This window comes from Antrostomus carolinensis, unplaced genomic scaffold (assembly GCF_000700745.2).
Source record: "Antrostomus carolinensis isolate BGI_N321 unplaced genomic scaffold, ASM70074v2 scaffold16956, whole genome shotgun sequence".
Classification (NCBI taxonomy): Eukaryota; Metazoa; Chordata; class Aves; order Caprimulgiformes; family Caprimulgidae; genus Antrostomus; species Antrostomus carolinensis.
In genome coordinates, this window is record NW_010322801.1 from 138,271 (window position 1) to 150,532 (window position 12,262).

Below are 12,262 nucleotides of genomic sequence, written 5' to 3' on the forward strand. Positions count from 1 at the left end.
ATAATTTCCATGGATCTAAAATTGGAACTTGTCCCAGAAACCTGAAGGTGTAAGATACTCATCAATAGAATTCACAAAAAATTTGAAAGTCATCTGGTTCATGTTATATTTATTTTTGCATTTTCTTTCTCAATTTCAAGCAATTCATTCCAAACGATGTTTTATTCTATGTTTAGTTTTCTGTTAAAACTAAGACAGATGTATATTCTGTCTTCAGTAGACTCTATAGATCTCAGTGCTCTTAATTACCAAGTTTGTTTCTTTCTCTTGGCGTAAACAGATTACATTTTTTCCTGCCTCCTACTCTTTATCTTTTATGCCACAGACAGATTATTCTCCTCGTATATTCTGCTTATGTTTCCATACCATGCTTACCCTAAAGGAGACAAGAAAGACAAAGCCCCCCTCAATCAAAGAAATTGCAAATGGTATCATGCTAAGTCAAATGAAGTAAATGCAAGTTTGTGGATTAAAACCAAACATGCAGAAGTAAACTGACTAGAGCTATAAAAAGGAAAAAGTTAAAGTGGCTTTATATAGTCTGATGTTATTTTTCTGTTCTGAACTGCTCACTGGCACAGGGAGAATGTAAAATACCAAAGATTACCAGATATCTGAGCTCCTTTGGGATGATAGAAAAATACAACGAGGATTGCCTTGGCTCTAACATTCCACTTTAAACATGTAATTTATTCCTGAAAAAAATCTCATTTGTTCATTTACGCATAGTTAGTTCTACACCTTTGTCTTGTTAGAATTATGATGGAGAGAAAAAACAGTTGTTGAAAAGAGAGGTAATCATAATGAATGATTTCTTTACCTCTGAGAGTCTGCCAATGGAGTGTTGCACGCCCTCTGCCACTATTCAATCAATATGTATGAAGAATAATACAATGAAGAGGGGATTGTTAACATCAAATAAAAGAAAATTCCCAGAGGGATATGAGTTTCAGATTTACACTCTCAAACAAAGCAGAATTTCTATAGCATTTGTTCTGAAAGCCAGACAAAAAACAAGTCCACTTGGGACCCAAGACAATGACACTGAGCTAAGCCTCAGACTTATATTGATATCTTTACTTTGTTAAATAAAAAATATTATTTGATTTCATGTAAATTAATCATTAAACATCATTTGGGCTATATTTTCTTAAAGGATCCTTTGGGAACAAATCAGTAATGTTAAAAGCAGCTAATGTCGAAACTGGAATAAATAAATTAAACATGAAAATCAAAAGGTAAGGTACTTCTACTTTCAAGTAGAAAAATACTGTTTTGGATTTTTGACATGTAATTAGAATGCAAGTGTGCAGGTGTGTATGTAACTAACCCTGAATTCAAGAAGAACCACTCAAAACAACTGCATAGCCAGATACTCAAAACAAATATTGTGAAACAAAGCTAATAACACAGAGGTATACTTTATGTATGAGGTGTAGATATCTGCAAATAGAAAAATAACCACTTAATTTGCAAAATAAAGCAGATGACACAAATGAATATTTCAGTTTTGTTTTGAAAACCTAAGCTATGATCCTGATTCTATCCTCTGTAATTGCAATGTTAACCTCCTAGAAAGGTATCTTGTAGGACACAAACATCTCACAGAACAAGGGGGTTTAAGATAGAGGAAATGCAGTCAGTTTTCAGAAAGATACTACATAATATTGACTTTAACACTGACTATTGTTATCTATTTCCTGAGTATTAAGGTGCACAGTGATGATCTTAGGGAAGAAGTTTTAATCTACATGGTCTAGTCATCATACCTGCTCTGTTAAAAAACACTGAAAAATTTCTCAGGTTCTAATGTACACTAATAGGCTGCTTAAGGTTTCATCTAATTTTCATTAAAATATGAGAGTCTAAGCCTAAAATATAAGAGACTAAGCCTAAAAGCTTAGCTGGACAGAAGCGAAGTACATGAATAAGAAAAATTAGACTAATGAGACCACAGAGTAACACTTAAAAAAAAAAAGAAAATCAATCTTGGATGTAACTTAGTTACATTTTGCTGTATTTTTTTAATCTCAGATATATTTGAAAGCATATATTGTAAAATGTTACATTAGAATTCAATAAAATAAGTTCTGGTTAATCAATACAAATTTAAAACATGAAGAAACATATTAATACAACATATAATATAAATTCTGGTGTCCATCCTCAACAAAACTGAGTTAGTAATGAATATTACAATCCAACATAATAAATCACACACATCTGCCTTTTACTGGTGCTGCCTCTCAACTCTTCCTTCTTTGAAGTGTAAAGAACAACACTGGTGCTTGAAGATCATGTTCCAAGAGATTAATGGAGTCTGAATTTCAAAGAAAGAATAGGACAAGAAAAAGAGAGCTAAGGAAAAAAAAAGAAAAATGTTCTTTTTGGTTCAAGTCCTGTTCATTTCTGGGGAGGAAAAAAGAGTTAAACAAGTTGAATAATCTCATGAAAGCTATTTATTCAGAAAACCTGCATCAATGAGGAAGACAAAGGAAAACTGAAGAAGGTAAAACTGTAAAAACAGTAAGGACTGATACCAGTCAAAAGAAAAGGGAAGTAGAGGCTGAAGTTATAAGAGGACAGGGAAAAACACGTTAAAGAGAACAATGTGAAAACACATTTTGCTGGAATATGCTTATGTTATACACACAGTAAGGAAGGTTCAACCTCAAAAAAAATCAGTGAAAAAAAATCAGACATCAGTAAATACAGGGTAAACAGGAAAAGAATAAATGGTGTGCACAAAAGTAAACAAACAAACAAACAAAAAACCCAACCCAAAAGACAACAGAGAAAATTTAGACAATTCTTTTGATGTTGAAATTATTCCAGGTTACATAGGTATAAAACTCACTGAAGCAAGTTTAAACCTCCTTCAGAATCTCCAACAAATATATCTGCTTCTCCTTTCTCCATTATCTTTCCAATAACTATCTGGTGTAGTTCAGTTGTCAGACCTCACTGGAATCTAAATAAATGAAATTGCCTCATTCCATTTAGAATCTACAGATCTTGGCCTTAAATTAGTACTACTGGTTGTGAATCAGATTTTCACAGTAGTATTGCATGAGGATAGCTAAGAAACAAATGTTCACAGTTAAAGCTTTTCAGTAGACAGCTGAAATATAAGTAAATCACATCAGGAAGTTGTAAACTGATTGAAGTGTATAATTTTTATATTATTTGCTACCACATAGGGTTGGTTTTTTTTTTAAAAAAACAAACAACAAACAAACTACCTTCACTTTTACTGAGAGCTTCACTTATCCATATTCACTTATTGTACTAAAATGAATTCCAGCAAAAATTAACTGAGATTTAACTCCCTCATTTTTTAAAATCTGTGTTTGAAACTGCATCTTCACATTACCCCATTATTTAGGAAGTTTGTCAAGCGTGCTTGAAAAGTCTTTATAACAAAGGTTCTTTGCTGTCGAGGCATGCTAATATGCATAGCTCACGCTACATGTATCACTGCATTTTCTTATAAGTGTTAATGTATTTTAAATGCAAGCTTTTTGGAGAAAAGGAATGTGCTGCATGTAATCAAATTAGGATGGGAAAACTTGCATAGTACCAAAAAAATTACATATTTACTTGTTCAACCAGAACCTGAATATTTGTTTCCCACTTAAGAGACCTTAGGAAGAGAAGAGAGGACATGGAAGAAGCAGAGAAATGAAAAAACAGTTGAGTATAAATACATTTGGTATTTCTATATATGTACATACACATATAAATTCAAGGTATATTATTTTGAGAAACCTGAGATATAAGAAAGTAAAAAAAATACATGTTGCCTTTGAACCTCTCAGGAATATTGTTAAAAATTCTAATGACTCCAGAAAATGTCTCACAAAATCTTATTTCACAATAATCTAAGCTTCATCTCTGAACCCCTCAGCTGTTATGCAAAATGTTTACAAGCAGAGGAAAAAAAAAATAAATCACAATTGTATTAGATATAAAATTGAATTTAGCTTGGATACCTAAAGTCAGTTAATTTTTCTCAGAGAGCTCCAGAATTACTTTTGGCAAGGTAAAACTTTTTCTAGAATAATTCCAGTATAATAATTTAAACATTAACTTTCTACTCAGCATTCATTACGTTAAAAAAGTATGTTGGAGTAGGATAATAGCAAGATGAAGAATTTCAGATACTGCCTTTGAGAATCACCTGTACATAGCCACCCAGTCTTTAAAATTCCTTATCCTCTGTAAAATATCATGTGCACATCTAATTTTTGAAGGTCTTAGTTCATGTGTTACAAAAATGGATATAAAGAAAGTAGAAATGAGTGATACGTTATCTGTATGATTTAATGTAAAACAAAAAATAGATTGGGAAAAGGAAGTGGGAGACTGATTCAGGTTTTTCCTCTTCTTCACTCACATCTTTACTAAGAACTTGAATGTCAAAAGATCCATGCCAAAAAAAACCCCTAGGGGTGACAGAAAAACTATGAATCATTAGTTTGATAGTTGCTACAAGAGCTGTCATATATTGAAAGTGTTAATTAAATACAAGTTTACAGGCTATATGCTAAAGAAAATACACATATTGAAGAAAATATACATATGCAAAGGAGAGCAATTACTAGAGAACTTTGAAGACTTAGCTGGTTTTTGATAATGTGAGAAAAAATTAGATATTCATTATCTCTCATTAAAAATCGATGAAGGATGTCTTATGACTCTGCAGGGGTCTTGAATGTCCTCTGCCCCCTCAAAGGTTCAGCTGCCTGGGCTGTGCAAGAAGCCTTTTTGGAACTCTGCTTGGCTCAGAAATTGATTTTGAGCTCAGGTGTTTGGCCTTGGTACTGGCCTGATCTGGGGTCAGCCATGCCTGTGCCCAGCCACAGATCCCCCTGACCGCCACCTGTGGGCTCATGTCCCAGCCTGGTCTCATCCTCTCCCCATCCCCATGGCCCTTCCCAGCTCTCTGGATAGTGTCTGACCCCACTGGTCATCCCTTGACCTGCTGGGTGCCACAGGGATGTGCCAGGAGGGTGAGGGTCCTGCCCCACTGCCACTCTTGGATCCTTGCTCCTCTGCCTGCACGGGACAGCACCTGCCCCAGCTCCTGTCTGGCCATTACACAGAATTGCTCACATCCTGGAAAAGGCACTGAAAACTCACAGCTCAAAGGGGGCCTAGCAAAACTGTTGCTAGCATTTGAGAATGATTTCAAGGTTCAAAAGTCTCACCCAGTATGATTTCCCTAGATGTGTCTGAGAAGAGATAATATTTAAAGAAAGGTAGAAATGATAGGTTGCTACTATTTGCACAGAAGTATTAGGAAGGGGTTTTGGCCAAGTAGAACTAGACAGACTTGACCCTCATGGCCATTCAACTGCAGAGATAGTAAGTCTAACATCTCCTGTCACAGCTTTTCTCCCCTCCTGTGCTCATACCTCCCACAATGGAAAAGCTGAGGAACCTCTGAGTCTGATCTTTACCTTCCTCCTAAATTTAAATATAATGAATGCCACTTTCCTGATAGCCTGGAGCTTTATTCTGTCAGCAGAACTTAAACTTTAAAAGAAAGTTGAACCTCGACAGCGAAATTCATAGAGCCTCAACACTACACTTTATTGGGGTGAAACTGAGAATTTTGGTACAAATAACTTATGCTGATTTTCAGCACACAAAGCCTAATGGCAGTTTGGTAAACTGATGTATCTTGGCACTTCTTACAGAAATTTTTATTCCAGCAGTACTACCAATCATGGGAAAATCTGATGTAACCCTTCCAGATCTAGTTATTTCACTCATAGAATTTAGATCCAACAAATTTTCTAAGACATGTCTAACTTTTGTTTGGATTTCCCTCTAGTCATCAGACACAGATATCAGCAACAGGTAATTTGTGAAGCAAAGGCATCAAAATGGTATTGTGTAACCACCTCTGAATTTCTATGGACACAGTCGGGCTTTATGAGGGTACTGAAAGTTTAAATTAAAGTGAATACCTATGAGGAAAAAAGTGATCTGTCAGACTCAAATACAAGGAAAGAGCATGGAACATCAGGGACTGGAACATCCTTAAAATGTTTATTTTTCCAATTATGTGGGACTAATTAAAAAAAAACAACTTTTCTCTATGAATTTACCTTGTATCATTACACTGCCACAGCTACATTTGGAGACAAATGGCACATAAATGGAAAACTGTTATTTTCAAAATTGTTATTTCATTCTATTGCATTTTAAATGAGAAAATAATCAAATTATTGAAAAGAAAAATGACATCTAAAGATAAAAGGAAAGAAAAGAAAGAGAGAAGGCATGGAAATGTGCAGTGTCTTCCTGGCTTTATATCTACAGCAGTTAGAAAACAAAGGGGCTGCCTCCTATGTATGTTGAATTGCAGAAAGTTGGAGTAAGTGGCCATTCACAGTCTTGCAAATTCTCATCTTGAGCTCTAGTGTGTGAGGGAAAGGAAGAGTAGGGGTCAATATGGACGATGCTAGACTAATTGATATTTTGCACACATTGTATTAGTTCTTGTTAGAAAAGATGATGCCTGGAAACACATAAAAAAATCAGATATAAGGCTTTGCACTTAATATCTACTGGGATCTTTTCTATAATGTTCACTTTTCCACACTGTAATCTCTAAGCCTTTATTGAAGATCAACCTTATTCTTTAGAGTTGTGAATGATTTCCTCAATAAGCAAAGAGGTTCTGATTAGTTTATATTTTAATGAGAAATTTAATCACTTCACTAAAACACTACTTCATACATGAAATTAATGGAAAGTTTTCTTATTGACAGTGAAGAGGGCACCTGCACTCAAAAACCATGAAAGAAGATACACCAGTTCTGTGAAATGGTCTACAGACATCATTGCAGAAGAGTATCACTGCTTTTTAAGGGATGGGAAAAAAAGCACAGCCAGCAAGAGCATACACTGCAGTGCAAATCATTGTTCTATGGGAGGATGTAAAGTTTTGTACATCTGGGAACAGCAGTCGGAAAATACAAATACAAAACGCACTCCCTGACCGTAGTCAAGCTTCTGCATGAATGTATATATTAACATTTTCCCCAGCTTGAAGTTGTTTAATTTTACACATGCAGCTTATTTACAAGGAGTATATTTTAACCTGTAAATGTTGTATGACAAAGATCTGATTACAAAGGACTAAAACCCGCCTGTCTGAATCACCTTACAATACTGAATGCATTGTATCAGTTTGCCTATGCTACTAAAAGCCGTAATAGTACAATTAATTAGGAGAACTAGCAACCTTGTTTAAACTGAAAATGGTGACATCAAGTTGAACAGCTGCCAAACCCACCATCATTTCTGAAATGATTTTCTATAGTTAAGTAGCCTTAAGTCAAGTTTTCTAATATACATATACAAATGTAATGATATGATTTTTAATTACAATATGTTTGAGTATCTTACACATACCTATTACACAAAGACATTCTTATATTGTTACATATACTACAGCTTTGGAATATCAATGCTAATATGAAGCAATTGGCCCATAATAATAAAAGCAGATCTTTCCACTTTTTTTTTTTTTGCAAGACTTTTTCCCACATTTTTCTTTCCTGTCTTTCTGATCTCTCCTTTTAGTACCCTTTCTTCACTAGGGTTGAAGACCATTTACAAGCTGATCTATCGCCATTGACACCTCTCATCTTTGCTTTCTCTTTCCCCTTGGTTGCAAGATTCATCACTAAAGTAGTATCTACTGTAAAAATGAGGTTAAATTTAACATGCTAGAAAAGTTAGTACATATTCTTATTATAAGGCTAAACTTCACATGCCAGAAAATCAATGCTTACAGTAATGGACTGTATCTGAAGCTAGCAAAAAAATCAAGAGTAAATCAAGGGCAAATTGAGAATATAACTCCAAATCTCTAATTTCTCTGGATTACATGTCATCATCAAGACAAACAAAGTTTCTGCAGATCTTTTGAAACACACAAAATTAAAAGAAATTTTGGAAATTTCAATCAAGGATCTGCTGATAAAAATCAGCTTTTGAATTTAATGAATACATGGGAATAGTAGTTGCCAATCAAAAAAACTTGACTTGCCTTTTCAAGACTCTCTCTCATATGCTCCCCCTGCTAAATCTTGAAAAAATGATCTTACCTTTCAGGAATTGCTTCAGTCTTTATCAATCATGATCCACATGCAGATACAGCAGGAGATGCATTCATTCAGATCCCTTCCTACATAGATTTAGGTGGCTTGCTACTTTAAGGCCCTAGTTGTATATAGGTCCAAGAGAAAGCAGCCAGCTATTTGCCTTCAGACGCTGCCCTAGCAGTCCTAAAGCTTGCAAGAACATATATTCAAGTTTCAGAGCTCCAAGCTCCCTCTCAGGATGGCATCAAACACCACAGAATTACAACCTAACAACTCCCCCTATACATTGAGGTGAAACCCCAGCCTTACTGAAACTCAGTAACTGCAAAGGGGAGGGATTTCCCCTTTTAGTTATTTATATTAACTCTTAATCCAGGATTATATACTGCCTAATACATGAACTACCTCTCACCTTTTAAAGCATCAAGTCTAACAATAACCACTATTGACAATACTCCTTTGACTCTTTAAGGTACTTTTATTTAAAATTATAATAAAAAACAATGCTATGTCTCATTTATCATATTGCCATGGCCTAAGTAAACAATCAAAAAATAGGGGTATCTTGTGATCTTAACAGTCATTACTTACTAAGATTGTTCAGGTTTCTACATAAAGGTCCAATATTAAAAAAACATAAAAAGGAACAGGAAAAATATCAAAAAACAGTTGGACGTGAACCACCTATAGCTTCAAAAGGGCTGTTATCTAATTAAATTTGCTATTAGAGTCAAGATTACACTTGCTTAAAGCAAACATGACAAATTCAGTTATTGATGTTACCAGAATGATATGATCTCATCAAAATTTCAGTAAGCCAGAAATCACTAATTTATAACAGAGGCCAAATCCTGCTTTCTGATTCACGTGTGAGTTTGATGCTGTAGAAATTCACCCCTAGTGTAACTCTATCAACCAAGAAAGATCTGGCCCACTGAACTACTACACTCAGGAGTTCAAGGTAAGAAATATTTGGACCAAATTCTCTCTCTGTAATGTAAGATACAATCTACTTTATGCAGTCAAAGCAAAGCTTTCTTGATAAAAGCTGCTTTATGCAAATGTTCATGTGCTATAAATTACTTCTAAAGAATTGGCACTGCAATGTTCAGACATCTATTTAAAAATACTATTTTGTTCTTTTTGGATGCTTATCAGATATCTTATCAGATAAAGCTTTGTTCATGTGAATCTAATTATTCACATTTTTGCTAAGTTCTTTCCTGTTGGAACTTCTTGCAAAGTGACTTCAAACTGTTTAATTTTCTGAATAAACTGAGTGATTCCAAACAACTTTTGCTAGAAGAGGAATAAAGTACTGATCAGGAGCTCAGAATCCTTTCGGTCTTCAAAGCCTTCAAAGAATTTAAAGCATAGAATTTAACTCTTCCTCTCCCCTGCTTTGAAGTGGATTATTTTCAGTAAAGTAACTTAGCTTCAGGTTTCTTCAGAGCTAGTGCATTACACTATTCTATATACTACCAGAAGTGCTAACAGCTTAAAACATGAAACAATAGTAGTATGAAAACTTGTGTTTAAGAAAAAAATCAGAATCAAGTTTTTTCTGCAAAAATTAATTTGGTATCTTTCTATTTACAGGCCCCTAATCAAGGAATACTATTTTATTCAAGTACTAGTCAGAACCAAAGATAGAAAAGTTGCAAGAAAAATCCATAGGAAAAAGGCTTAGATAGGAAAAACTCAAAACACTCATTTTGCATAATTTTCACTACTATTGGTCTTTTTACTGTTACTCACTGTACTCATTATAAACTTAGCCAATTTAAGAGAAGATCATTAGTGCCACATAGGCTCCTCTCATTTCAGTGATATTTCTTAGGAATCACTTAGGAAAGACTGAAGAAAGAAAGGCAATACGTTTTCTTTAAAAAAGAATTTGAACTAATAAATTTTGAGATACCTACAAAATTTCCTGAAAAACCAAAAACTTCAACTTATATTAAACTTTTGGAGTGTATTCAGCCTCAGACACACTACATTTAGGTGTCTATACACAGCTCCTTATAGTTAAGCTCTTACTATTAAAGGGAATGTAGTCATTACAGTTCATGCCACTAATGTGCTTAAGTTCACCTTGAAGCACACATCTACATACAACTCTAAATAGAGTAAAAAGCTGAGTAGAGACTCAATCCCCTTTGAGTGGAGGGGAAACTCAATCCCCTTTTGAGTCTTGAGAGACAAGAAAACCAGCTGATGTGGAGATGCACACAAAGACCTAATTTTAGGTGTTGGGTGGCAAATCCTATCCTTGGTTTCAAAGTAGTCAAAACTTTGTTTCTGTTTTTCTTAATAAATATGAGACAAAGTAAATCTCAAAATGAAAACAGAAATATCAGTTACATATGGTGAAATTTCATAAAAATCAACATATTACATAAGAAAAGTTTAATTCTAATAAAACAGTTTTTCCTGAAGACAAAAAGTTCATCAGTGGCAAAAGAAAAAAAAAAATAATCAAAAAAAACCAGACCTACCACAGAAGATGGAAAAATAAGTAAGACATTTCCTTCCTTTTTCTCCTTTAAGGCAATAATCCTAATAGATGGAAGACTCTGGTCTTGTTAGGAGGGTGCACATGTACTCTAGAATTAAATCTTCACTAACAGGTACTCAATAATAAATAATTTCAGAGCTCATTGAAAAGTTACAACACAAATGGTAAGTATTAGAGGAGAGATCTCAACAGCAAAGAGGCACTAAAATAAGAAAAATATTAATACTCAATATAAGGTTGTTTTCCTACCTGTGTGCAGATAAATTACTGAGGTACAGGGTGTATTTTTCTTCAGCAGACAGCCCATCCATCATCAAGTAAAAAACATGAAAATTACTCTGGTTGAGAGGCTGCATAATGACACGAGACTTCTCCAACATATATGTATAAATCCTAGCTGATTGAGAAACAAACAAATAAATTCAGCATTATACTGATTGCTCTGATCTTATATTTTTTAAACCATTCACCATAGCAACACTGAAGAATAAACAATGTTTCTTATAAAACAGTCTGAGGTGAATAGGATATAAAAAATATTACCATTCATTCTACCATGCTTTTCTGTATAAATCACATATAAACCCCTAATTCCATTACAATTAGTGGAACAAATGCCTTACTTACTGTTAAAATTCCTTAATTTTAGACAATGATGTCGATTTGTACTCTGTTTTACTTACTTGGGAAACCAGTTGTCATATTTGGGAAGACTTTCTAAGAGACAAGCTATTAGTCATCTCACTGAAGTGGAGCCATCTGAGCATCAGCATCTATTCTAAGTTCCTTCTTAATGAAGGGAGAGAGATGCAAGAGAGATTCAAGACATCTTGGAAAAACTGCCCTTGGAACCACTCCCTCTTTTTCTGTTGGCAATCAAGCACACTTAGATTAGTAATTTAGATTAACCACCTAACTTCTAGATGGCTACTTCCTGATGGCTAGAAAGAGACAAATCCTCTGCAGAACTAGTGATCAACAAGCTCACTAACCTGTGCCTGGAGAAACATGGGCATCTCAGAAGGGTTATGATGAGCTGGCCAAATGAGAAGCCATGTTAATCAGCACATCTGGGAAGAAGGTGAAGGAGGACAAACCTGATCATGATTTGCCAACAGAAATGCTGGTTACAGGATCACACATACCCTGAGGCATACTAAAGTTCTGAAAGAGGCAAAGCACAGAAGCAGAGGAAATATTGGGCCTTCAGATCCATTCACTGCTTCACCAGATTACAGGCATTTTAGAAGTATTTGTGAAGAGACCGAAGGAGATTCACTGCTTGGGTAGACTACTCTTCAGCCCTCCACTGAGCATACATCACCATGCAGTTCCAGATGAAGCAGGCTAGAGAGACCAAGGGAACATCTAACTGCAGTTAGAGGTCAGGGCCCTCCCTGTGAGTGAGGATCTGGTTCCAGTTCTCACTTATCCCACTGCTTGTACACTTTGTCTTGTCATTTCTTAAATACTAGCTGTGGTGCAAAGCATGTCCTCTCACACACAACTGAGCACACCCATCACTAGGATGCAGTACATTCTGTTGTAGCTTTATACTTTTGGATCTCTGCAATATGGCAGTTATGCAGGTTAGATCTCAGCATGTGAGAGGGTGTATCAG

The 12,262-nt window shown here is 35.0% G+C and overlaps 1 protein-coding gene across 1 annotated transcript in view; it reads right to left on the reverse strand.

Annotated features, from left to right (window-relative positions):
- Nucleotides 1–11,038, reverse strand: part of MYO16 (myosin XVI) — a gene marked incomplete at its 5' end in the record, with an annotated part of 149,227 nt that extends 138,189 nt beyond the window's left edge. The window contains 1 exon segment of the mRNA XM_010170386.2: nucleotides 10,891–11,038. Within this exon segment, the coding sequence (XP_010168688.1) occupies nucleotides 10,891–11,038 (148 nt within the window).
- Nucleotides 11,039–12,262: the final 1,224 nt, after the last annotated feature.